Genomic DNA, 27,603 nt, shown 5'->3' with positions numbered 1-27,603 from the left:
TGAAATTTTGCAACGTAATCTGAATAATTTACATACGAAAAATAAAATATTTATAATAGAATCCTTCTCGACCTTATGACATTAATTAAAAAACACAATACATTACAAAGCAGTATGATAATTCAAAATCACTTAATCGGAAAAATAATTTCAGAAAAACAAATTGTTAAATCAAGAATTTGCATAATAATGTGTGCCAGTTTTTACGGCCTTGATCACATTTTGAGTAAATAAAAAATTTCCCCAGTTTTAGTCAAATGCAAGTCAATCACGTGTTTCATCATTTTAATACCTGTCCTGCACCCATTGATATCAATCACTACGAGGGAATGCGTAATTTGTTTATCGTCGCAAGCTTTTAAATTATAATAGTGCATATCATGAGTGAATTTATTGATTCCAAGAGATGATCAATCAAGGACTTTTTATCACACTGTGTTTCAAATTTTAAAACAGCTATGACGTCAAAACCGAGCCCCTCTCTTTGACCAATAAAATGATATTGGGCGTTCACGTCATTTCGATTTGGTGACATGAATATCTAATATTTATCAAATTCAAAGTTCACTTGATTGGGATCGGTAGGAGGAGTAATACAGCGATGAATCTTTAATAAACCTTGATTTTTTAAATCGATTTGTACATTTGTGTAATAGAGGTAAAATTCAATAGTGACAAAATTGAACCTACTACTACGAATAAATAAAAAAACTTAATATATATCACAAACAATAGTAACAAGCGTTTTAAGGACAAAAATCCTACAACAGTGTACTTTAATAAAATTGACTAAAATGATACTTTTATCTTTTTGGTCAAAAATAGTTATCATTTATAACAGTTTAACACTTTTGCCATAATTTCTCAATATTGTTCAAGAATCACTCAATCTAGGGGAGCGTAAAAAGTCCCCAACTAAAAACAAATCAGGTCTAAGCTCATCCTATCTACTTTATTGACGTTTCGAGGCCATGATGATTGAAAAATAAAACAAAAGAGCGGCCACAGGGCAGACTTTCAAAAATTCCCTTTTAATATATGAACAGCAGAGGTGGCGAAAAGTAGATATTGATAATTTTAAGTTATGAGACGGGTTAACCTCACCGGTCCTGCGGTATTCTCGTACCTCTCAGAATTTTACTTTGCTACAAACAAATTTTTCTCATTGATTTTCATTTTACCACCCTTGCACTTACCTGATACTGCTGTTCCGAATCTATAGTTCCAACCACCGCCACGATCTGATACTGGCGCGCTTTCATCGCCGCCTCACTCTTCCTCAAAAGCCGCAAAGCCACGGCCGAACTGTTAGTATCCCCAAACTGCGCCATCTGTTGGGGGGAATGGCTCGGATCTAGCACTAGAAGAATCAAACTGCCGTCGCGGTGCACCTCAATGCCCATGATGGTCCGGCTGTGACCTTGATGTTGCAAATACAGAGGCGGGACAAACTCTCCCCCGACACTGTTTTCGAAATATTTCAAAACCCAGGTGAAGAGTTCGGGGTGAGTACCGCCGGGACCCGTAGGCCGATGAAAGTCCACCAACTGACATTTGATCCGGAGAAATGATAAAAGAGTGACAACTTCGGTGGCCCCGATCCATTTTCGGGTGTTGACAAGACGGCAACCCAACTGCTCGGAACCCTGAATATCGAAACCTTGAGACCAGGCTTGCTCGATGAGGCTTTGGAGGCGAGATATGCTCGGCACGGAACTGCGAGGTGGCTTCTGGCCCTGCCAGAGTTTGTACAGACGCTCGTTGTATCTGAAATATAAGACTACATTGTTAGTTTTTTAAATAAAATAAAATACCCAGTATGAGTAAGCAGACTCGAAATCAACATCTGCATGTTCCTATAGCCACAGCCCCATCCCCTGTCGCCATAGGACGAAGCGTAGTGATCAACACAGGTACAGAGTAGCGTACGAACCACATTGGGGGCGGTGGTACTGATCGCCCTGACCCTCGGTACTATACTCCTCGTGATTGAGCTCCCATCGTCAATCCCACAACTCTCAGCCGCCCTCAAATCCAGCGTACGTTCGTAATAATCTGCGACACTCATCTCGCCCGCATACACTGCCCTCTGCATATTCGTAACGGACTGTTCCCTGAAGTTACCCTGATTATCCATCCCGTATTGGGCCCTTAACATCTCGAATTCGCGTTGTTCACGCTCTCGCAACGCTGCTCTTTCCGCAGGTTGGGGCGAAGTGGCCGGAAAGTGACTCTCTACGTGACGAGCGGCGCTCTCACTCTAGAGAAAACAAAAGAGTAACAATGTGGAGTGACAAGGCAAAAATTTACATTGCTTGCGTTGTCTAGATTAATTCCACAGACGGGACACGAGTGTGTGGGGGGACTGGCCGGGGAGAGAACATCGCGGTGCTCGATATTGACGTGAAGCTCCAAATCGGGGGCCGAATTGAACGACTTTACGCATAAAGGACAGGAAAAAATCTCACTGGTGGTGCCCCCAATCGAGGGTGAAGTCACATCAAAATGTCGCCTAAAAGAAAACAATCAATTTAATATTATAACAACTAATTTTTACCTGTTCACGTGCTCCTCGAGCTCGTTTGGACTGGAGCTCGTGTAGCTGCACATGGGACACTGCATTTTCGGAGTCGCACTCTTCAACTTCAAGGCCAGACTAGACCGCAAGGGGGATCCCTGACCGTGGGTGGAATTTTTCGGACTAAGTTCGCCGCCTCCGTTAACTTTCGGGGACAAGTTGATGTTATTAATGTTGGTTTTATTATGGCTGGGCAAAGACGGAATGTTCCAATTATCACTACATTCCCCATTGATACCGTTGTATTCGCTGGAAAAAGCACTACTGAGATAATATGCAGAATTACAGTGAGGGGCAAACCTGGGGCTGACGTCATCAATGAAAGTCATGTTGGACTCGGATTCGGGGGTGAGATAGTCCAAATGGGCTTGATTGACATGAAGGATGAGTTCAGCGGGTGAAACGGCCGATAACTCGCAAAAGGGGCACACGGCATTTCCGTCAACATGGGCAGTGCGTGTGTGTGTCCGAAATTCGTCTTCGCTTAAGCCTTCCAAGCCGCAGATTTCGCAGGAGTAGAAGAAATCCGGGATGTTGCTAGCCATCCTAAGGACCACTTTTGAGGTTATCGAAATTGAATCGTTACACATTTTAAAATTAATTAGCGAAAACTGTTCTAATAGTATTTGGAAAGAGGGAAACACATGACTCACCTGCTTATTTTGCGATTTTTGTCCGATTTTAAAAATGTTCCAATTCATTTGACAGTTTGATTAGTGACCTACTTCGGCAACCCGCATAGCAAATCTGCATAATGAATTGCCTATGTTGGCACGATTGCCCCACCATAAAATCGACATAAAGTGCTTTTCTCATGACAAAAATGACCTTTACAACCTCCACAGCTACAAATCGTAAATATATACGAACCGATTTTTATGAAATTCTTACAATCGAGTCACTTTCTTGTGACAGTTTGACGTGTTAAATACCAGTGGAGTTCAAATTCAAAATGGGAGACAACAAAGAAAAAACAATGCCGAAATACATTAAATTCTTATTCGGAGGATCGGCTGGGTAAATACCACATTAATTGATCCAATTTCCTCCTTATCTCATCCTTAATCATCTTATTCATGCAAAGTTGGTAATACAACCCCGCCACATTCAAATTCTTTCAGAATGGCGGGCACCCTCTTCGTCCAACCCCTAGATTTACTCAAAAATCGAATGCAATTAGCTGCTACACAAAAAGAAAGAGCGACCTCATTCCAAGTCCTTAAAAAAATCATAGCAAACGAAGGCATCTTCGCCCTATATACTGGCCTCTCGGCGGGGCTTTTGCGCCAAGCTACTTATACAACGACACGTCTGGGGGTGTACTCGTGGCTTTTTGAGACGTTTTCCGAGGAAGGGAAGCCTCCTAGTTTCATTGTAAAAGCAGGTTTAGGGATGATGGCCGGTGTGTGTGGGGCCTTCGTTGGTAAAACCTTCTAATAGCACTCCGAGCTCCTTTAAAAGCCCAAAATTTGTAGGAACCCCAGCTGAAGTATCTCTAATACGGATGACTGCCGATGGCCGTCTTCCCGCTGCCGAAAGGCGCAACTACAAAAACGTATTCGACGCTCTCTTCAGGATAACAAAGGAGGAAGGTGTTTTGACTCTTTGGAGAGGCGCAATCCCCACAATGGGGCGCGCAATGGTGGTCAATGCGGCACAGTTGGCCACTTATTCGCAAGCCAAACAGATTCTCATGAATACCGGATTTTTCCACGACGGGATTTTCCTACATTTCTGTTCCTCAATGATTTCAGGACTGGTCACAACGGCCGCCTCTATGCCAGTTGATATTGCCAAAACGAGGTTCAAATTCGCATCAAAACCACAATTTACTTTCAATGTTGCTATTTCAGGATTCAAAACATGAAGACAATCAACGGCAAACCTGAATACTCAGGGGCGATAGATGTTTTAGTAAAAATCGTGAAAAATGAAGGGCCGTTCGCTTTGTGGAAAGGATTCACACCGTACTACTTCAGATTAGGGCCTCATACCGTCCTTACGTTTATTTTCTTGGAACAAATGAATGCGGCATATAATAAAATCGTTTTGGGGAAAAAGGGGTCTGGGGGGCAATTGTAATCACAAGGGAAATGAAAGCAAATGTTACGCTTATGTTTTTTTTTATTAAAGTTTGTCTTATTTACATATCGCATTATTTAGATTTATAAGTTGCACAAAAAATAACTCATTAAGGTGTAGGTCAGTTAAGCAATGGATTTTTCAAATAAACAGAAACCTTGGCCGTGTTTTTACTATTACTAGTCACTAGTCATCTGAAAGTTACATGTTTTTGCAGTAAAGACTGATTCTATGGAGACATTGAATAAACACAAATATAACGACTTTGTGTTTTATTTTACGAATTAACAGATTGTGGTACGATGTTTACTGATGCACGAGATTGATCATTGTTATATAATGTGGGCAAATATTAACTTATCACTTATCAAAAGAAAGTTGATTTTAGATAGCAATATCAATAAAACAAGTGCAAACTTAAATTACATACTTCAGAGAAAAATCCACGCTTGTTGTTTGAGTTTAGATAAAAGTTTATTCCTAATTTCCACAAAAATTTCACAAATAAAATAACAATAAATTTTTGTCATTAACGAAACTTCAACGAGTATTTTTATTAACAGTTCTATGTAGATAAACACCTCGTTCGTTGACGTCTACAGTTATGCAATAGAATATTAAAAATAAATAAAAGAATCTCCAGTGTCACTTGCTAAACACGTGATTTAATACGATTTTACTTTTTTTGTAACAAAAGTCAAAATTTGGAACGGGAATAATGAACAACAAAATTTCTAGTTTTATTTCTCAAGTAATAAGATAAAAATAAATCAGCATCACAATAGAAAATGTAGATTAAAATAAATAATGGATTTACACTTTGTTCACAGTTACATCACATGAATTTTTTCTTATAGATAACATACCTCTTGAAAAATAATAAAAATAAGCGTAATAAAAACATATGTACTGTATCATCAAGACCCTAGACAACCAAAATCTTTCGTTTAAAGCAAATTCCTCTTTTACTTTTGTTCGCGATTTCAATTTCCAGTCAAGATAAAATGTCAGTAATTTCACAACCAATAAAGACTCATTTCTTGTTAACAGCGACAAATACTGATAAGACCAATATGACAAATAAAACACAACCAGGGAAGACTGAAGAAATCAAATATCCCTTCGAGACCGTGAATTCATTTCTTGAACAAGCTCACAACCTTTTTTGTGCTTTGGTCACAACATTTGACATTCCTTTTTACGTCAATGACCTTTCTATTTCTCTTTTGATACGCCACTGCTCTCGAAACGAAAACACGTCTGTCATAATCACAGTCTCAGAAATATAACAACTTAAAATCACATTTCTACTCATTCCTACTACAGGCATCCTTAAAATTCGTCACGTTTAAGGAAACAAAATAATCATCGTGGATAAATCTCACAATATCCTCGATTTTACACAAACTTACTTTATTTTCTAAGAAGACTATATCTTTACAAAAACTCACCTGCTTTGTGACATCCCTACCGTTTGATAGCACGCGAAAATAAATACCTTTGGCGCCATTATGTGATTCTTCGTAGTTCTGGTAGACTTCGAATACAACCCTGGCACCATACCGCAACAAAAGCGGGTCGTTTTGAAGCCCTAGAGCTGTGGTGAGTTGCTCCACAGTGTGGTCATGGCCTGAATAAAGAACCAAAAAGGGGCCATTATTAGACACCATGTGTAGCATTTGTTGCACGATGTGTCTTATTAACCCGTAGGACCTCAAAAGACACAGTCTTTTCCAAAATACGTTCCTCCATTTCTGGTAGTTGACCCAATCTGTGTAAGCAAAAACACCAGCAACGTTCTGTCGCCTGGAACCTTCAACTTAGTTAAGTTGGTAACAATGGCATGACACCTACTTGATACAATTTGTCGGGGTTTCACATGGGAGACCACTACCGTGGCACACATACGTCAGAAGAGCGTCTCTGACAGCATGGGGGTCCCCACCAAGAGCCCCTTGCTCCGCCCCAGTGGAAAACAATGACTTTCCCGTGGCTTCGGCAAGAACGGCCACAGCCGGGTGAGATTTCAATTGGTGCGAAATCGATTTCTTGACCCCTCTGACAAAAAAAGAACAGTAAAAAAAGAACGAAATTGCTACAAAAAACAATACTTACTTTAACAATTTGTCAGTGATGGGGCACCCGCAGTCTTTGAAACAAAAATTCATTGATTGACTTTCGAAAATAGATAATTTTGTGAATGTTTCAGTGGGTATTAAAGCAAATAAGAAAGATAGGGCTGATTGGAAGGTTCGTCGATATCGGGTACTGTAGACCAGGACTTCGCTAGGTGTTAAAGTTGCGATTTTCGGCCAAACGTGAAGGTAAGAATCACGTAATATTTGGCCCAGTTTGAGGAGTTGGCTGATGCCTTGCATGGTGAGTTGGCCCAGTTGGCATTGACGAGGGTGGGTTGGTAGCAGTGGAAAGTCGTGGAAGGGGCCAGGGCCAGTCCAGGGGGCGCGGCCCGAGATTGTCACGTTGTGAAGATATGACTGAAAATAAGATTTTGATATACCGGGTGTCTCAGGCAGGCTTGCAGTCGGAAAAAATAAAAACTAATTTCCCATGTTAATCTCCTATATCCAAGCCTGCCTGGGACACCCGGTAGATGCCAAATTTGTCTTTAAATTGCATGCAGAGGAAATCCAGTATTTACACCAACTTCAAAAAGACTGCAACCAACAATACATATCATTCAAAGCTAATATGTATATCCAGCTTTGGATAAAAATATAGTTTTCGATGATTTTCCAGTTATTTAGAGTAAACAATTCTGCATTTGGCCCCTTTACAACTTCGTCCTACCCGAACAATGTCACTGACATAAAAATGGCACCAACAGGTGCCAACTTTCAGACATTTAACAATCATCTGTTGGTCTAAAAATAGCCTAGTTTGAGGTTCAAAATATGGCAATTAATTAAATGAAGGCTTCAAACAAACACATTTTTACGACTTGGCCTATAAATAGTGTTTATTATCTTTTGAAACGCTGATTTGGTTTATCACATTTGTTGGCAGTTTCGCGTTTATTCAAATTCAAAATTAGACCAATCGTTCTGAAAATACCCAAAGATTGCAAATTTAGCTCGAGAAAGCAGAAATTAATCCAAGAACTTGTTTGTCTGGTTTGTGACTGCCAAGGCGATAAATTACCTTGTAAGAAATCAATTTTTCTGTTTCTTGCGAGCCGCAATTGACCGCGGAGATATTCCTAACATGTTGTAGGGGCCCCCTGTCTCCATGTCTTATAAGAATGATGACTCCCGTCATTACCCATTTCTTGCTCTGGACCACACCTGTCAAACACTTGTCAATTGGGGTTCATGGAGTTGAGGGGTTATACCTTCATCCCCATCGGAGATCTCGTGGGGGAAGTTGCAAATTTTAAAAATTCGCCTAGTTTTGATATCATTGGCGAGGTTGTGGAACAGCTCGGCGCTGACCGCCGGCTCGGGGGGCCTCTGTCTCGGTTCAAGGAATTTGTAAACACCTGCCACCAACAGAAGGATCCAGATGATCATCAGGAGGTAGCAGTGGAGGGCCTTGTTGGGCATCCTGGGCACATCGAAAGTCATCAAGCCGCCTCTGACATAACCTAACTTATCGCTTATTTACGTAATTGCCTCCAGATAAGCTAAAAATAAGCCAAACACTTGTTTACATTGTGCGTTCGTGTGGACAGTTGGGTGCGCAAACTCGTGGAGAAAGCACGCCCTGAATGCATCGAAAAAAATCGCGGAAATTCAGTGCATCGGGGACGGTTGGTAATGAAACAATCGAGGGTGGTTTTCCCCAGTTGTCAATACTGTCATTAGGGGTGCAGTGGTACCGGGTAAACAGGGCCACGTGATCGCGGCATGGTACCGGGTGGTGGGGGACGAAAACAGTGCGGTATTCGAATAAATTTGGGAAATTTAGGCCTACGCGCCGAGTGTCACGTTCACGAATAAGGGTGATACAGGGACGGACTCAGTGGGCATGCGAGTGGACAGTGTGGTGACAGTGAGAAACCCTCAAGTTGAAGGGTGATATGTCTCAAAAAGACTCCGTTATTCATCTTATTGCCGGGGGGTAGGTATTAACCCTAACCTAACCTAACCAGTTTTTCACATTATGTAATTTATGACGCATTTGTGTACTTGGCGCCGGTACTTCCGATCGTTCCATCTAAAAATAGCACGTTTTTCCGTAGATGATGCGCAATTCACTTTGGAAACTTTCAGAAGGAAATTAACCGAAAGTTTTAACATCTAATCGAACACAAACGTTATTAGTACTAATTTACAACAATTTATAAAAGAAAACTTCAATACTGTCAATTTGACATTAGCGAAACAGTGCCGCATTCGAAATTATTTACTTGGCAATGAGAGAGCATTTTTAAGATAAACAGCCAACAAACGTTTGATGTCATACAAAAAATAAAGAAAACAAAATGTTTTCTGCCAAAAATATTGCCCACTGGATTTTTTTGTTTGATACAGGCTTACCAACACAATGCAACCGTGATTAATGATCAGGGGTGACCCAAAAAACGTCGAGCTAAATTCCGGCTTTTTTTAGATAGCGGAATTTCGAAATTACGGATCCTAAAACAGGTCAATGATAATCATTTTATCAGAAGGGTAGTTCGGTGTTTAACGTATTTGCTTCTTGGACATTGTACCTACTGTGATTGCAACACATTCCAATTAATTGTGACATATTACAAAAGATTCAGCAAGCTTGCAAATCCATAACTTGAAACTGACATTTTTATATACAAAAAAAAACTAAAATCTCCAACGCACAAGGTTAGTAACCTGTTGCTTCAAAGATACTAATATGAAAATAATTTCTAAATATTACATAATTACTTTTTTAAAAGTGTAGCATCGTTATACTTGAAATCTTTTCATTTATCTTTCAAATAACAATAGTTTATTGATACAGTCAAAGATTAATAGTTTTCAAAACATCACTTACGTAATTATTTTTGTGATATGAAATTTTGTAAAAAAGCTTTTATTTTGTCTAGACAATTCATGTACAGATTTGTCAACAAGATATTACCACCTAGGATTTGAACTTTTAGGAAAATTACGTTTTTCTTGTTGTTTGTAACTAGAAAAGGTGATTTAAAATAAATTTTTTTGACACTGGTTACGGTATCTTTTGTTTATCACCAAAAACCAACCTAACTAAATTTATGGCAACCTATTCACGAATAACCCTAAATCCTAGGCAGTAATTTCTTGTTGATACCACAATACAATAGTTATTTGGGAGGAATACATATAATTTTTCCTGCGACCCAGCAAGAAAAACGTAGAACTATAGTCTGTTCGATTTAATAAACAATTCATTCAGTGTCAAACTTAGAATTAATTTTCGTTGTATGGCTTTAATTGAAGAAATTTATAAACTAAACTGTATTACTTACCTACCCCAAATCCGGGTAAGTAATGTATATCTAATTTCTCAATTTTCCCTTTTAACGCGATATGAACTACTTTTAAACCCGATTTTAACACTGACAATTCTTTATTTAAAAAAACGGATAATAACAATTTCTCTTCATATCCCAGTAACGCCATTAAACCTAGAGCATGTTTTCCCGTTTCCATGGGAGAGCTACAGGGAGGTAAAATTTTTACCTCTCTGAGGGTAATTACTGTCCTTCTGAAAAAACTTCGTGGGAAAACTTACTTTCTGTTAGGGTCGTAGGAAAATATCTTTGTTTTTAAAAAAATAATTTTCTGTTGATTTTAACTGCACCACAGTTTCATTTTTATTAAGCTATATAATTTAGTAAATAATAAGTTTTCTTATTTTGTGTTTGTTTAGATATGTAAAATTCTCGACAAATTGCGTTTTATTTATTTGACTCTGTTTTGGTTTTATCTTTACAATATTTTTGTTTTTGTTCATTAATCTTCAAGATAATTAGATATGTTGCGATAGCATAACACGTTATAATTTTTAATTTAAAATGCGGATACGAAAAGGCAATTATACAGATTTGCTATTTTTATACTATGTTTAAAAAAAAGTACAATGGTGGACACGAAATTTTGGACATCAAATTTATGTCAGTTCTAAAAATGTCAATGTTAGTCACGCTTTATTGTCACTATGATTGACATTTGAAACTAAAATTTCAAAATTCATTTTTGTCGTCAATTTTCCGAAATAATAATGCCAGCAATACATGTTTTTATTTAAGTTCAATAAATTATTTTGATTTGTTGTCATTTTAAAATAAAAATGAAAAAACCGAAAGTGGGGTTGGTTGCATAAGGCCCGTTTTACATTATTTTTATGTCGAATGACAAATCGCCCAAAATTCCGTGTCCGCAATTGTAGGAATTGATGTTTAAATATGGAACAAAGATAGATATTGTTATTTTTCCTAGTTTTCGCTCATTTTCAAAATTTTAAAATTTCGCAAACGTTTATTGCAGAGGGTAACAAATGAGATATTTCAAACATCGATGTTTTCAAAATTCCACAATGTTTAATCATAACTTTACTCAGGTCATTTATCTTTTGTTATTTGTCAACAAAAATAATGATTTACTTCCGTAATTAGAATACAATTGTGACGCATTTCAACAAAAAATTGCAATAATAACACATTTCTGTATTGTGACAAAACGTTAAATTAGAATTTTGTGGAAATTTACTTTGACATTTTTGAAAAGAGAAGATAAAAAAAAGAAAGACTTTGGTCAATTAATCACTGGGATTTTGCAATTTTTAACGTTTCATTGTTTTTAATCATAATTAGAAAACTCAAGTGGTATAGTATGTGCAAACAATTATGTCCATTTTTGGAACATTGGTTTATTATCAACAAAATAATTGCCAAAAGTGATATAGTAAAGTATCCAACTGTTTTTCGATAACCACGAGTTATTGAAAACAATAATTGTGTTTAGGCTTATAGTATGTTGATATTGTTTTATCTGACCGATAAATTTAAGATTGAGCGTAATTAAGCCATTAATAATTTTCCAAAAAGCTTTATCTCATTATTCAAAATATCCAACATCATTTATTTTTATCAAAAAATTGTTTGCGTTCTAAATATACAGCCATTTTATAATTAGCTTTTATTAGCAATTATTAGAAATGGTTTATTCAAATTATCTCGTTTATTATCCCCTACGCCGAATTATAAACCAACAACAAATTCAATTTGAAATAGAACAGCAATGCGAATCATAAATGAATGTGAAATATCGATGTAACAATAAGTTTTGGCACGATATCTTTGTTTTTGTCGAGATAAGCAATTTAAAAAATTGCATGTTGTACTTGTGCTTATCAACAGTGTATGTAGTTTGCTGCATAAACAGGAAAATTTCATTCTGAAATTGCCTCAATGCACTGTTTGAAAAGAAAATGATTTTTAGGCTAATTTTTAGTGTCATTGGACTTGGGTCGACTTAAATCATATTTAATGAGAATTATAAGTCTTAAAAAAATAAATAATTGGTCTCCCAAGTATGAGACACTGTATATCATTTATTTTTATAGTCTTTTTCATTTTAATGTACAGTCGAACAAACTAAAAATGACGCCTCAATAAACCAGCCCCTGCTGGATGCCGATCCTTCTAACCGCAAGCAGACAGGGTCGTAAATTATCGGATTTCAGTTTCAACATAAATTCCTCTTGGAGCCGGTTTACAGAAAGCCAAATTAAAATTTAATTCAAAATTAAAGTAATTCGAATTAATTTGCCATTTACTTTGCATTGACAAACGTCAAATTAATTAAATGAAAATATTGAATTTTTTAATGAAAAATTTAACAAACCATTTCTTAAAGAAAATTATGCATTAATAATGACATTGACAAAAAATCAAATCATTTTTAACTTAATATTTTTTTAACTGTTTTTTCAAAATAAAATTAATTAACATAATTTTTGAACGAAATAGGTTTTCTCTATTTTAAACTAGATTTTATGTAAAACAACAAATGAATTAAACTATTGTTTATTTGCAAGAAGAAAAATTAATACCACATCTAGTAGGTTGTAGAGGTCTAAGTGCATCTTTAATTTAAAGGCATATTCACACAAAAAGTGATTTAATGTCATTCAGAACAAACTTAATCACATCAATATTGTCAATAATATTTAAGTTTGCAACCCTATATTTATTGCGTTGTTAATGTTAATTATTTTTTGTTACCTGGAGTACACATTTATTTAATAAAAATAAATTAATTAATTAAAAAAAAGTAATTTTTAGGGATTAAGATTGTTTGAATTTTCGCATTAAAGGATCTCGTTCAACGACTACTTTGATGCACATTAATATGGAAACGAGTATAGAACAGAGATTAAACAAGGGTCCATGTTGCCAAGTTAATTTCAAAATCACAGGTTGCTTTAATTGGAAATTTAATTAAAGGCGCGGTTATACAAGGTGAACAAAAAATAGAACCTATGTGATCGTTTTTTTAAATTAATTTTTATTTTTTAAAATGGCGCCCTACTATGAAATAACATAATACAACTACATAATCTTAATAGAATTTGATTCTTGTGAAAAAAAAATGTCAAGTTAAGTTGATATTAAAAAAATAATAATGTTTAAAAAATGTTTTATTTTTGGTCACTTGTACAGTGCGATTAAAAAGTCTGTCTATCAAGCAAGCGTAGATATTTAAAACGTATGTCTGTGGAAGATAAAATGTCACAATGACAAATGAGAAATGTCAAAATATTTTTATGTAAATTATGACAGGAAACCGTGGTGAACGATTTTTATGAATAAACACCAACAAAATCTTATTTTAGTTTGTTTTGAAACGTTTCATAGAATAATTCAATTTAATTATCTCAATGTTTTAATTTTTATAAAATAATTTTTTGACATGTAGATAACATACGAACTGCCATGCAACATACGTCCTCAACTAGGACGCCTACTTGATAGAAAGACTGTATATGAACGAAAATCCATACAGGATGATTCGCAAACTGTTTTAAATATGAGAACGGATATTAAATTTGTGTTTTTTTAGGGTGGCTGGAACTGTGGGGGCGATCGTGACGTGTCCCCTCGAAGTGGTAAAAACCCGGCAACAGTCGTCGAAAAGCGGCTTCCATCATTTACCCCAGATCGCCCAGGAGCCCCCCGGCGGCTCCCAAACGACGTGCCGTACAGTCTCTCCCTCTCAGAGGCGTAGGTTATGGACCACTACACGGCACAGCCGGCCTCAAGTTGTGGCTCTTTCAGGTTACGTTACTCCCTCGACTGATACTTTGAACATAGTCCAATGTCTGAAGCACATAATAAAGCACGAAGGACCCCTCGCCTTGTTCAAAGGTACAAAAATAAAACGAAAACTATGAAAAGAACGAATAAAAATTGGAAAAATTCTTCAGGTCTAGGGCCCAATCTAGTAGGGGTCGCCCCCTCGCGGGCCATCTACTTCGCGACGTATTCCCAAGCGAAGCTTTTCTGGAATGGTCTCCTGCCTCCCGATTCGCCCATGGTCCATGTGTGTTCGGCGTCGTGTGCCGGTTTCGTTGCTAGTACTTTGACAAATCCGATTTGGTTTGTCAAGACGCGATTACAGTTGGATATGAATAAGAACAGCAACATGACAGCGTTCGAATGCGTACGGAGGATATATGCCAAATCGGTGAGTGGAGTATGAAGACGGCCCTGTACGACCTTGGGGTAAACGAGTTAAAAATAGAAGCGATAACATTAGGAATAATTTATAATCGGCGTGTTGCCGACCGAAGAAATAGGAAATTTCAATCGGCAGTGTCAAGGCGGAAAGGTTACAATATTTGAATTGTGTTATCAGAGGTGATAACGGAGATTAGTGTGTGCGAAAAATAGCACGTGATGTGCTGGACTACACATGTCACATTTTAATAAAAAAAAAATCAAATTCAATAATTTTGAGGACGTTTTTGTTTTATTTTTAGTATTATTGCTTTATTTTTAATTGACTTTGGGCCCTATCTACCTACTATCTAAAGTAACTTTTTTTTACCAACAATGTCAGTGTTTCACAACTTTACCTAATTTACTTTGTACTGATAAAAGACAGGATTTTTGATAGTGATTAAATTTTATTGCTGATAATGCTCTCAAGTTCTGAATTTACTTGTTTAGAAGGTATAAACTATTTCTATTTTTAAGGCGGTGGAGCCCAGAGATTTCGTCCATTTATCATTGTTTTTCTCCCAGAAAAATAAAATTCTTATTCTCTTTTTAGGTGGGTTTGAAAAACGAGTTATTTTTTTACTGGTATAAATCTTAATAATGAGAAATATTAATTTGTTTTCAGAGCCTTAGGTTTTTTAACAATAAAAAATAACCTCATGAAAGTGTAAGATTTTAAAAATACAATGCGGGTGAATATATTTTTTTGAGTTGAAAAATTTGTAATTCAATTTTAAATTTTATTTTCTAACTCCATTATTTCAGTCATTCCACTAGTTTTCTAAAGTTAGTTCAGTGTTGACTGTTGTATTTTGGCACCGATTTAGTAAAAATAAACAGTAAACAGAACAAAAACTTAATAAAATCATACAGATTTTGGCACTAGGGTTGCCAATTTTTTGATAAATGTTTGAATAAACGTGCATGACCTCAACTAGTATAATGTAAATAAAATATAAACGAATGGACTTGGAGTAAACTACTTTTTAGTTATGCTCACAAAACAACAATAAAACTGGTTTGCCACAGAATTTTAAATTAGTTTGCTACTATTTAAGAATCTCTAGGTTGGATGTCGCTACGTTTCAAATTCTCACAACGTGATTTATCTTTCGTTGTAAAGTTGTAAAATATTTATTTTTGCACAAAAACATGAAAACATTATCTGCATATTACGACACTGTTGGTAAAAAGACTAAATACCTGTTGAACTTTGTACTTTAAATATTTGAATGTTTTCACCTAAAATTTAAAAATATTTATTCTGTCAATAATTTTATCAGTAATTAAATGTACTGTTACAATCGTTAGTACATAGTAATTTACATGTGAAAATATGTGACAATTGTTTCCGCCTTGATGGCCTTGGCATTGTAAATTAATTATTGTAAACAATCCGTCGTATAAAAAAGTTGTACGATGATGATTGACCAACAGTTTTTTAATAACAAAAAATGTACTACTTAAAATTCATCTAATTGTATTTTTCTAGAAATAAAAAAAATGTTTTAATTTGGAGATACTCAATGCGAATATTTTCTGGAACTGGGGTTTCATGTTTAAAATTTTGTAATTTTAAGAGCAGTCATTCCAAGGATCAAAACACAAATATTATTCATTTCGTAATATTTTGGAGAACCAAAAATTTTTTGCAACTTTGGACTTTGCTTAAATTGCAAACTGCAAAATTAATGTGTTCTACCAATCTTTTAAATAATTTTTGCAAAGAATAATTTACAAAATGTGCAAAATTTGCTGTTGTTGGTGAACGCAAAGGTGTTTGGCAAAGTGCAAAGTGTAAAGTTGCAAACTCGTAGGTGGAATAGAGCCCATTTCAGGGCTATTTTTGATTTAAATATCGACTCTAATAAGCTTTTAATTTCTAGAATAGTTATTCGTTAAAAAAACTGACAAAGTTAACGAAGTATCAAATGAATTATCTTGACGTTTGAATGTAATTAATTGTTGGCACCCCTCAGGGCATCCTTGGGTTCTACAAGGGCATCACCGCCTCGTACATGGGCATCTCGGAGACAATCGTCCACTTCGTGATCTACGAGGCGATAAAAGCGGAGCTTGTGAGCCATCACACCCAATATTCGACTGAAAAAAGTTCGAGGGACTTTTTCGAGTTTATGGCGGCCGGTGCCGTATCGAAAACCGTCGCGTCTTGCATTGCGTACCCCCACGAAGTGGCGCGTACCCGTCTCCGGGAAGAGGGCAACCGCTACACGGGCTTCTGGCAAACCCTGACTTTGGTGTTTAAAGAGGAGGGCGTTCGAGGCGTGTATAGGGGACTGACGACGCAGCTTGTGAGACAAATACCAAATACTGCAATCATGATGGCGACTTACGAGGCTGTGGTTTACGTTCTTACGACGAGATTCGGGACAGAGTTTTACGATAAAGAGGCGAATTAGCAGGGTTCTAGTTTTGGTTTTTAGAGATCTGTGTTATTATTTGTAAAGTCATGATAGGTTAAGTTGAAATTCAAGCTGGATGTAGTTGGTGTACAGTATTAGATTTAAAGAGGTTTTGTATAAAAGATGATTCTGGTCATGTTGATAGGATAAGTTGAAACGGTTGATCAGGTTAAGTGGAGGTTTAATTTTGTTACAATTATTTAAGTTTATTGTTCAAATGAAAAGTGTGATTTATTCTAGATCCGATATTTTTCTTATTAGCTTTTTCCTGTTGTACATATAGCCAAGTTAATGAAGTTCATTGATTTAAATATACCTTTCTCTAAATACGCCAATTTTCATTTTTTAGTGTAATAAAATTGTTATACAATGAATAAATAGTAAAATTTATTTTGAATAATCCTTCGGTATTTTGGAAGCAATAATTATTAAAACTGTTTATTTCTGTTGGTTTTGCCCATTTTTTGTGACCCAATCTACGATCTTCGAATAGAAAGGTGACTCGCGTAGCTTGTCAACTGAGGTAAAAACACACTCAGGAATTGGCCCCACGCCTAAAAACCTGGCAATGTGATCGGTAAAATGGTTGCAGTTGTGCTTGAAAGGGTCATATGAAGTCCCACTAAAAACATGAAATTATTTTATTATAATTGTTTGAATACCTGTATTACGTCCATTCCGTATATTTCAATTCTTTGACATAAATTTTAAAATCAAACGGGGCTATATCTGTTTCACCAAGTTCAATAATTTTGTCAGGCTTTCCCTAAAATATTACACTAATTTTGCGGTCATTGAGAGTTAGAGTGCGTACGGGCTTGTGAAATATAATACCGGTACTACCAAAAACATATTCATTGCCATACAAAACAATACTGGTGTGCCAAACAGCGTTGACGGGGCACAAAGGCCCCAAATTCCGGCACCAGCCATCTGACAGGTCGTACATGTACAGTAACACGGGTGCACCCATTTTTAGGGGCTCCAGTACCACATTTCATTCAAATATATCCATTTTTGTTACTTCTAAAAGATAAAAAATGTAAATAAATGAAACTTAACCTAACATTTTTTATTGTTCTTTGAATTAACTTTTATTGCACTTGAAAAATACCTAGTAACATGCTTTATGCTTATTTCAATACATCTGAGTTAAAATCCACATTATTTGTGAATGCAAAATTGTAAATAATCAATCAATAATAGCGTTTTGACAAGTTTGACAACTGATAACATAACCTAACCTTTTATGAAAATAAACCTATTTTTTTAATATTTTCTAAAAAATTTTCGAATACGTTAATATTTTTGGATTTCTAATAAATAAACTTGACCTCTTGGTGTCAGGGACGCGTCATGAGCAAGGACATTTACAAAAAACAAAAATGTAGGGGAAAGTGTCCTAATTTAGATACTTTGGTCATTTCAGTGATTAAAATTATTTTGATACTCATTGCGACATAGTGTTCAGTTTAAATGTAAAAAAATGATGTTTGGCAACAAACCGTGACGAATATTATTTAATAATAATAAGTAATTTTTTTCATTCATTTACCAAAGTGTAAAAACAGGTCAAAGATTTTTTGCTTATCATTTAGGTAAAGATAAGATTACTACTGTCTTTAAAAGATTTTTACGTAAATAAATGCCAGAATTTCTTTGTAAAGTAATTCACTTCATCGTTGCATTGTTCTCTCTTATGAGTCGTATGCAGGTTGTTACAGAAATAAGAGGCAATACCTACGCTTGATAATATTTCAAAACTCTATTTCTTTTAAGAAGAAAATTGATAATGGTTAAGAATTCCTATACTTATCTAAGATTGAGCTAGTTTAGCGTCCTGGATGCAAACTCAGCTGTTTACCAAAAAGCCTATAAATTCACGATTAAAGAGGTGTTTTGATAGCATTTTGGCTATTTTTAGCCGAGTAACCCAAAAACAATTCAATCGGAAATTAAAACGAAAAAATACTACAATAAATTACAAGTCTTGACATACCCTGGTTGTTTGGATCGAAGTTTACAAGATGGGTTCCAGTTTTATTCAATTAATTTAAGTAAGTACTAATAACTTATTAGCCCCTTGGGAGCTTGTTTACAAGAGATAAACACATTTTGTACCTACCACTCCTTCATAATTTAAATAACATGAATTGCGTGTGAAAAAATGTGTTCACAATATTGCATTTTTTGTCACTTTTGTTTGTGGGAAAATGAGAGATACAATACAATAAGACAACGCCAGATACATAATGCAAGAGTTTTGTGATAAGTGGGAGCTATAAAAGAGAATGTGTTTGGGTTTTGGGATAAAATGGGGTAAAAAAAGCCCTTTGAATATTTCCTACATTTATTTATCCAACGATAACCCCTCAACGTCACTTGACAATAGAATCATCACTCACATCATACCTAATGAATTTCCATACAAAAACAAATTTCATTAATATCTTAGTCGAGTCTTACCGAACTAATTTTTGAAATTTCTCGTCAAATATCACGTGTCGTCCTCGCTTGAACGGCCACAGAGGTCCAAAGACCATTTGGTTATTTATCATCGCGATAGACCTTTAGAAAAATAGTTTTCAAAAATACAAATTAACATCCATTTCTTAACAAATACAGCAAAAAAACAAAAACAATGCTTCATGTAACAACTGAATAACGCGCGGCCCAACGAACATTCTTCCTAAGTTTCATGTAAGAAAAATTTGTAAATTACGTTTATCATCGGATATTATTAATAAATTGCGATATACCCGAACGCACCTCTTGAAATCTCTACAATTGTTACATTGTAACAACAACGGTTAAGATACGTTTAGATTTCTCTAAGACTTATTTACTAGATTATGGCAAATTTCAAGGGAATTCACCTTCAGTGAGTCTATTTTACACATTGCACGCTCCCGACCGTTTTATACTTATCTAACAGTAAGAAATCATAATTTTGGGGAAATACTGGACCCCAAAGGCTGTACAAAAGTCGATACGATGGCTCTCACAGAGGATCAAGGAAACGCCAGTTTGGCAATTTTAATTGACCCAAAATGGCGTTTTCGGGACGAAAAAGCTCCAATTAACTGAATGGCGTGCACAAAAGGGTCAACCAATCAAGTAAAAGTGACTTTCCACAACAACAATTATTTACAAAACGCAACTTTGGTGATCGATACTAGAACGAAAACATGAAATGGACGCATGAAACACATAAATTTACATTTTCATCGACACGCAAACTCAGATAAAACTAACTTTCTTAGACTAACCTCGTGAACTATCATTTCTGAGAGTGTGGTTCGAGGGAGGCTTTTGGAAAAGCAGAAGAACTCAAAAAGCAAGTTTTAATCACCATCAAGTTGTTGAGCGCTGTTTGATAAATAAGCTACATTTTTCTAATTGGGACACCGAAACTGTCACTTTAAATGGTGTCAATACAAATTTACCAAAAAAATCTATTAAAGTCAGTATTTAAATGTTAAATAATACCCTAGAAAAGAGGTTGGTAGATGAGATTTTCATTTTTGGAGAAGGAAAAATGAAAATCTCATCTATCAAACTCTTTTTTAGGGTAATGTTCTTAGAAAGAAACTATATATCAATTTTTTCTCAAAATTTTGACATTTACAAAAAATAAGACAAAAAGATAACTCTACGCAATAAGCTTTGGCTTTCAAACGTAAAACCCAATTTTGAGAAATGTTACAAAGCAATAAAATTAAAAATATATAATTTATATTTTAATTATTATGATCTCACGTGAAAATAGAGACATTGTCCTTTTATGGCTATTAAGACAACAAAAGTTTTAAACTATACCTAAAACTTGTGTTGTAATCAAAAATTTTTTCCACATTAATATTAAATAATAGTACATTACAAGCGAGGTGGTGAATATGGCATTACCCCGAGTGCTTATGTATACGATCGAGAGGCGCTAGCCTCGAGATCGGATAAAGCACAAGGGGTAATGCCATTACCACCGAGGATTGTATGGTATTTTATTCACAATCACATTATTTTCAGTCAAAAATTTGAGTAAAATAAAATTCTAACAAAGTTAAAGTCCAAACGTGGTAGACCATCTAAATGACGTTTGATTTTTGACATTTCAGAAATGTCAAAGAAAATATTGAAATAATGTGTAAATCTGAATTAAAGTCGTCGAAATGGAGCAATGTACTCCCCAAGAATTAAGAGAAACTGCTACAAAAGCAATTGAATACTAATTTAGCGAAATATTATGCGTAACTTGACAATTTAAAAGAAAAAATTTCAGGTATTTTCGTAATTTTAACGTTGGCAATCCTGCATATTACCACCCACGAGGAGTAACATTTATTACTCTTCATGAGAAATAATGACGTTTCCCAACCTTAAAAAGGTTAGTAATCGGCATATTACATTAGTGATTGTGAATAAAAAATTTTACTAAATTCAGAAACTTTTGTAAACATATAAAACCTTGAAAATAAGGACATCCTCTTGGATGTAAAATTAAACAAAATAAAATCTAAAAATTTCATATTTTTTTTCTTGAAACGTTGGGTTATATTAGAGAAAGTTAAGGGCTTATGGGTCGATAAATTTTGAAAAGTTTTTATAGTTTGACTTTTAAAGAAATCTTATTTTATTTAAAAAATTCGTAAGCTTGGATCGAATTGATTGTTTTTTATTTCCATGAACCAACGTAAAAGGACCTAAATTCGCCAAATTTTTTGTAATAAAAATGACTGTTTCGCCACTGCTTTTATCTTTTGGTGATAAAAAGTCGTTCCCAGACTTTAAAATAAGAGCATCAAAAAGCCTGCTCCTTGAGTAATCTTTGCAAAACCCCTCAGTTTGACTTATTTGAGTGCTTCCGCTTTTCCAGCCACCCTATTTGCCGCCATCTCCCCTCGAAAATATAAACATGAACACATTTTCCGTCATACAAAGTACTACTGGCTCCCCCATCACAAAAGAGTGTCGGTGATGGTTAAACTTCACATGGAACGGTGGGCATCTCGGCCAGAGTCAATTTAACTACAGTGACCTCTTTGCGTCAAGCCGCCATGGTACCGGCGTTGCAGGGAACCACCGGTACCGTCTGACAGGTCATCGTCGCCATATTATTGACGGTTCCGATCCCGCAAGCCTTCAACTCGGTGAAGATCTCAGTGAAATATCCCGGCTCAGCGTTGATCCGCAACATACTCGATGACAGTCTATTCACTATGTCTAAACAACGGTCCCAAAACTTCTCCTTGGAGTCCTCCACCAGGAACGGCTTCAGGGGGTACGAGATCTCGTTGCCCATGTACGAGTAGGAGAGGTAGAGGCAGGTCAACACGACGGCTTGCAAGTCCTGCTCGCATTCGATCTCTTCTTCGACGAGGTCACGCACCAGCATGTAGACGAACACCACGTTGGCAGGGTTGATGAAGGCCACGTCCTGGAACGAAAAAATCGATTGTGTTTACTTACTGCACCTGACACCTATTGTTACTCTAAAATAGCAAATTCCACCCCTTGGAAAAACCCTTCGAATTAAAATTTTTATCAAGCGTCAGACGGCGCCGTGTATCGAGATCGATCTGTATATAGCGAGTTGTGGCCCATTTTAGTCATGAACTTGGTCAGCCTGCAAGGATAACGTTGTCCTGAGTGGCCGACTGCAGCGGCGAGTCCACACGCGAGGGGTAGTTTCGACGCTTTTATACACTAATGACTTTACAGACCTTCAATACTAATATCAAAAGGCGTTTTTTCTTTCAGTTTTTTTATAAATTGGTGATAATCAGGTACAGGAAATGGTGAGAGGAGCTTCAAAGTTGGATCAGTGGGGCGGAAAATAGACAATGAGCAAGGATGAGAATAATGAGCGTATGGAAAATTGAGGTTTATTTGTGTGAGGCGAGGTGGAGGAAAATGTAATAATACGGAAAAGAGAAAAAATAAAGGCTTGAATGTATATAAATGGCTGATCAGGAGTTTAACATTAAAAAAAGGAGGATATAGAAAATAAAAATTACTTATCCACGTGAAAAATAATACCTAACAATACTTAATGCACTGAAAAAAATAAACTTTACAAAAACAACAGAAACAAACAAAATCGAAACTAATCAAAAAGTTGAGTAAAAAGCATCAATTTTATTGTTAATTTAGTCCTAAATAAATGTGTACCACAAGTGTCAAATTATTACAAATATTTTTTCGTTTTGAATGTAGATCTTACAGTGCAACACCTCACTTGAGGCAAGAGCTAGTTGAATAGTATTATTTTTTATTATTAGGCAAACAAATTTTTATTTTTTTGGTTTCATTTATTTATTTGATAGTTATTATTTTATGCACATAATAAATAAACATTTCTTATAGCTATTAGAACAACAAGAATTTTAAACTATACAACTTGTGTTATCTTCAATTTTTTTTCTAGCACTAATGAATCAGAAATTTTACTAAATTCAGAAATTGTGTTAAGAAATTTGTCAAAATTGACAAAATTCCAAGATATAGTCATTTATATTCCAAGTTAGTAAAGTGATCCTTTATCGAACGAGTCTGAGATTATGAACAGAGCGAGCGAAGCGAGTAAAAGGCGAGTTCGATAAAAACACTTTACTGACGTGTTGCATATAGAATTTTATCGCCAGCAGTAAAAATTCTACTTATTTATTTGAACGTACAACCTGACGGATTACAGATAATTCATTCCTGAATTCGAAGGATTTTCAAATGAAAATGTTTGAAGATCAGAATCTATGTAAACAATTTGCAAATCTCTAGAAGAATTATCATTGATAACAACTGTGTTGTCAGTTTCACCTTCACCTAAAATAGTCAATATTTGTGTTGTGGGTTTGATTACTTCCAAAAATTGCTATGGTAATGACTGTTAGCGATAAAGAGTATTTATGTACTTATAAAATACGTTGTGATTGACGACGTATTTTATAGCAACAGCAACATAAAAGTAAAGCTTAAATTCACCCTAGAAACAGTATAAAATATATTAGTAATGGAAACAATATTAATCGCAAAATAATCAAAAAATCCAATTTTGTAAATAACGATATTATTGTCAATATTATTCCTTCTAAATATTTAAAAACTCCTCAATTCAATTTACAATAACAACAGAATAGAAATGAAAAAAAATAACCAGTAAACTTATCCGATATTGCGATATTATTGCTCAATTAATGTGTACTTTTCATATCGATAACATAAAAGAAAGTCAAAAACTGACATAAACTAAGGATTTTTATAATTCCTTTTAAACAATGAAATAATGTTAAATAGAAATGATGGAAAAACATTCAGTCAAGAGATGGCAATAAATTGAGATGGATTTCGTTGCATTACAGAAAAATAAAAGTTCACAAATCACCATAATTTGTCATAATAAATATAAAATAAAAAAAAATAAATAAAAACGGAAAATAAGTACAGTTAACTGAAACATTACTTTTTGAACACCAGGTACAAAATTCATTGTTGTTTTTAAAGTAATTCTACCAACGTTGGTAAATGTCAAATGCGCCAACTTTAGCCTAAAAGCCAAACTCTTTTCTTGTTGACTATTTGACCTTTCGCCCAATCGTCAACAGTGACGCATTCCACATTTGATTACATTACTGCTTCATTATTAGGCATTCAGCCAATTTTATTTTTATCGATTTGTGACGCGCACCCCTAGTAAACACGTGAATCAAAAGAGAGCTTTGATAAACATCTTTCACCACTTTATACAAGAATGTCTCTAAGAATTCAGTGATTGATTTCACGAAGAGCAAACTCAAAAATATGCAACGTCAAAACAATCAAAATTTCATATAAATTTGCATTCTTTCACTGGTTGTGATGGCAACGAGGGGAGTGAATAGGGGTGTGCATTGAAAGCTTAATTCTGGAAAATAAACACAATTTTTAAACAAAGTCATTACCAACCTGTCGGCAGTAATAAAAAATTGAATCGTTCAAACTTTAACCCAAAAACTTTTCTCGTCTGTGATCAAATTATAATTAAAAAGAGTCACTGTTGACCCGGCGCAGCCACCATTTTTCACTATTCATCATGAGTTTTTCAAAATTAAACCGAGGGACTTTATTCTGGGGGAAAGTATCTAGGGACACGTCGTAGCCTAAAGGGTAAAAGTATCCAAGCTGCCCTCTTGTATATTTAAAATCGTTGAAATTTTCATATGCAAGGAACTGCAAACACGTGCTACTTTTTTCAACCGGATTTTCGCTGCAAATCTAAAACCGATTTAAAACATCGCGTGCAAGTGTAAACGTGACCAGTTTATTACTGCTCTTAATTGAATCAAAATCGATTATAAACGTTTATTTGCTCGACTATATTTCGAGACAAATAATGGAATTAAGATTAGAGGAAAACAAAATTTGGTTTTAATTGGCCACGAAACAATTTGCGCAGTTTTGCACAATTTGGTAAAAGAGGTGTGCTTAATTACGTTATGGATTTGCACGTCATCAAGATTAAAAAGGATTTGAATTTCATTTAGAGGATCAAATGTACAGTAATGTAAAGGAAAATGTGCAGCTCAAATACACAGTAATTATTTTAATAAATGAGCAAATATTTACATGTATTTGAAACAGCAAAGGGTAGCTAAATGTCGCCACCCCCTTTAGAGTGATTTATTATTGGCGGATTTACGAGCGTAGCAAAGTGAGAATCACAAATTAAAACAGTCAATGTCCAACCTTTAAATTGATCTTCCTGTTTTTATTGATTTTAAAAAAATGGCTGTAAAGATTGCACTATACCGACATAAAAAAAATATTTTTCTTTGGACGCCGATCGATAGTTTTGTCAACAAGCCAGATATTACAAGAATAAATTTCCAATAAAGTGATAGACAAGTGCTTTATTATATTAACAAGTTTATAATAAAACCATCCACTGTGTAATAAATGCAATCCAAAAATAAACAGGTAAACGGAATATGACGTCGTTGACTGTTAGAGAATTTTTTTAAATACCAAAGGTTATTTTTCAAAAAAAATTAAACCGAGACAAAAAAATAAGATTTCAGTAATCTTCTTACACTAAATAATAATTAGGTTTAAACCTTTACGATTTTGTATTATCTAATACATCTTCAGAAGAGAAGTTACAAGCAAGATTACCTAATTTTACCAGGATTGTTAAAATTGAAATATTTGCAACAGATTCTTGACTAAGAAAATAAAATATTACAATTAAAAAAACCTTATTTGTAGCATCTGAAAATGTTTTTGAAGGGTTCAGAAGAAAAACGATGAGGGTCCATTTTTGCAATTTTTAAGAAAAGTGAAATTTAAATTTTTGGTGACTACTAGCAAAATTGTTTTTATTATAATGTTTTTTTGTAATCACATAGAAAGAACACTTTAAAGTTCTTCTTTTGCAGCGTTTATTTATTTTCAAATGCAATTTTTGATGGAATATAATAGTTTTTTTGTATACTCTTCTAAAAACAGTAGTTTTAAGGACTTATTTAAGTCCCTAAAATAAGTCTTTTCCGGACGCAATGTAATAGTACGTAAAATAGTTACTTTAGATACTCGGCTTCGCCTTGTCCGGAAACAGCAACCATTCGTCCGCAAAAACTGTATTTCAGGTACTTGTAACAAAAATAATTGTTTAAAATGTGGCCTTTGTTGTGTAGGTAATAAGCCTACACAAACCGTTGAAATCCCGAATTTAACACAAATGGACAATTCATTTATCAAATAACGCAAAATCTGTAAGACTTACCCCTAATATTAAAATATTCAGAATAAAAGGACTCCCCTAAACTGTTTTTTTTTTTATAAAACATGGTTGAAACAGATAGAGTAAAAAATTCCAAAAAAATAAATAACTAAAACTAAGGCTTTCTTTTTTTTTAAGGTTCTCGTAAAAAGTTAAATAATGTAATCATTTGAGTAACTACATACATAAATGCTTTGACAATATTTTAGTTATTTAAAAAACCTCGTAAAAGATATTAACATTACAATAAGTACACTAGGTAAATTCGTATCACTCTTTAATTGAAATCTGTACGAAAAATATTTTATCCAAACGTCAAAAATGTGACCACTTTTATGACTGTCACAAGTAAAAGTTTTACCTATCAGAGCAGAAATCCTATTTTCGCGCTTAAGCGTTTTTACTTTTAAAAAAATATTTTTTTACGAAAGAAATTTTGTAATTTACCTTTTATAATTGATTTTTCTTTGTCAAAAAGTCAAAAGTAGTTTAAACGTTAAACATTATGGCTTGGATTTTAAATTATACAAAAATACTCGTAAGTTTGTCAAAAAATGACATTGGCAACCAAAATATATCGCATGCGACTGTACATTGTAAATCATTAGCATGTGACATTTTGCACTACTAACGGCACTAGTTAAATTAAATTACTTTCAAAATTTTCAAGTGTCCTAATTACCTATTTTGTTCATTTACTTGCTAATTATAGTGTGTTGCTGGTCATTTTTACTGCTATTAACGTAATAATATAATACATAATATAACATTTCACATTGACAAATTCACATTTATTCGAAAAATATATTATATTAAAATATACATAACCCAGGTTTCAGTGACACTGACTTAGTATACATATTGTATTATTAAAATAATATTTTGAGTCAGAGATAATAATAAAAAACTAGCTCTGCTCGTATTAAAAAAAATTTTGCTGTGTAGAAATCTGAATATTTTAAGTAATGAAGCAATAATAAAATATAAAAAAAATAATAAAAAAGTTTGTTTAGAAATAAGCATGATATGGCCTTAAGTACTCATATTATAAAATTTATAACTGTTTTATTTCGAAAATAACATC

General features: G+C 34.6%; 6 protein-coding genes across 11 annotated transcripts in view; 2 read left to right on the top strand and 4 right to left on the bottom strand.

The window, feature by feature from the left end:
• Positions 1-602: 602 nt before the first annotated feature.
• LOC123004471 (zinc finger-containing ubiquitin peptidase 1-like) lies at positions 603-3,392 on the bottom strand. Of its 3 annotated transcripts, XM_044397773.1 has the most exons (7): positions 3,232-3,392; positions 2,879-3,124; positions 2,558-2,827; positions 2,311-2,512; positions 1,815-2,260; positions 1,197-1,767; positions 603-1,145 (listed from the first exon to the last, which is right to left on the bottom strand). In XM_044397773.1, exons 2-7 carry the CDS (start codon positions 3,121-3,123, stop codon positions 1,101-1,103), a joined length of 1,779 nt encoding a protein of 592 aa, XP_044253708.1. In that variant the 5' UTR covers position 3,124; positions 3,232-3,392; the 3' UTR covers positions 603-1,100. The 3 variants fall into 3 exon arrangements, with proteins under 3 accessions (XP_044253708.1, XP_044253706.1, XP_044253707.1); XM_044397771.1 differs by having other exon boundaries at positions 2,558-3,124; XM_044397772.1 differs by having other exon boundaries at positions 2,558-3,134; positions 3,232-3,317.
• LOC123004475 (mitochondrial 2-oxoglutarate/malate carrier protein-like) lies at positions 3,358-4,923 on the top strand. Its single transcript, XM_044397778.1, has 4 exons — positions 3,358-3,595; positions 3,700-4,001; positions 4,054-4,381; positions 4,432-4,923. Exons 1-4 carry the CDS (start codon positions 3,531-3,533, stop codon positions 4,658-4,660), a joined length of 924 nt encoding a protein of 307 aa, XP_044253713.1. The 5' UTR covers positions 3,358-3,530; the 3' UTR covers positions 4,661-4,923.
• LOC123004472 (2-phosphoxylose phosphatase 1) lies at positions 4,668-8,937 on the bottom strand. Of its 2 annotated transcripts, XM_044397775.1 has the most exons (6): positions 8,282-8,937; positions 8,010-8,221; positions 7,820-7,962; positions 6,776-7,155; positions 6,515-6,718; positions 4,668-6,466 (listed from the first exon to the last, which is right to left on the bottom strand). In XM_044397775.1, the coding sequence occupies exons 2-6, from the start codon at positions 8,218-8,220 to the stop codon at positions 5,968-5,970; spliced, it is 1,437 nt and encodes a 478-aa protein (XP_044253710.1). In that variant the 5' UTR covers position 8,221; positions 8,282-8,937; the 3' UTR covers positions 4,668-5,967. The 2 variants fall into 2 exon arrangements, with proteins under 2 accessions (XP_044253710.1, XP_044253709.1); XM_044397774.1 differs by having other exon boundaries at positions 8,010-8,937.
• LOC123004473 (mitochondrial carrier protein Rim2) lies at positions 7,754-17,158 on the top strand. 2 transcript variants are annotated; one of them, XM_044397777.1, is made up of 5 exons: positions 7,754-8,737; positions 13,687-13,847; positions 13,902-13,991; positions 14,051-14,310; positions 16,325-17,158. In XM_044397777.1, exons 1-5 carry the CDS (start codon positions 8,697-8,699, stop codon positions 16,763-16,765), a joined length of 993 nt encoding a protein of 330 aa, XP_044253712.1. In that variant the 5' UTR covers positions 7,754-8,696; the 3' UTR covers positions 16,766-17,158. The 2 variants fall into 2 exon arrangements, with proteins under 2 accessions (XP_044253712.1, XP_044253711.1); XM_044397776.1 differs by having other exon boundaries at positions 7,760-8,737; positions 13,687-13,991.
• On the bottom strand, positions 17,138-18,013 carry LOC123004476 (desumoylating isopeptidase 1-like). 2 transcript variants are annotated; one of them, XM_044397779.1, is made up of 4 exons: positions 17,883-18,013; positions 17,583-17,794; positions 17,440-17,534; positions 17,138-17,390 (listed from the first exon to the last, which is right to left on the bottom strand). In XM_044397779.1, the coding sequence occupies exons 2-4, from the start codon at positions 17,739-17,741 to the stop codon at positions 17,207-17,209; spliced, it is 438 nt and encodes a 145-aa protein (XP_044253714.1). In that variant the 5' UTR covers positions 17,742-17,794; positions 17,883-18,013; the 3' UTR covers positions 17,138-17,206. The 2 variants fall into 2 exon arrangements, with proteins under 2 accessions (XP_044253714.1, XP_044253715.1); XM_044397780.1 differs by having other exon boundaries at positions 17,861-17,979.
• Positions 18,014-20,721: 2,708 nt separating this feature from the next.
• Positions 20,722-27,603, bottom strand: part of LOC123003585 (cyclin-dependent kinase 5 activator 1) — an 8,398-nt gene continuing 1,516 nt past the window's right edge. Inside the window, exon 2 of the mRNA XM_044396411.1 lies at positions 20,722-22,202. Coding sequence (XP_044252346.1) covers positions 21,813-22,202 — 390 coding nt within the window. The 3' untranslated portion in view covers positions 20,722-21,812. The remainder of the gene's footprint in view (positions 22,203-27,603) is intronic.

The sequence above is a fragment of the Tribolium madens genome, unplaced genomic scaffold (assembly GCF_015345945.1).
Source record: "Tribolium madens isolate multiple individuals breed KSU strain unplaced genomic scaffold, Tmad_KSU_1.1 Scaffold_1;HRSCAF=32;Tcas5.2_LG8, whole genome shotgun sequence".
Lineage (NCBI taxonomy): Eukaryota > Metazoa > Arthropoda > Insecta > Coleoptera > Tenebrionidae > Tribolium > Tribolium madens.
The sequence above is the reverse complement of the archived record's forward strand: the minus strand, read 5'-3'. Positions and strand labels throughout refer to the sequence as shown.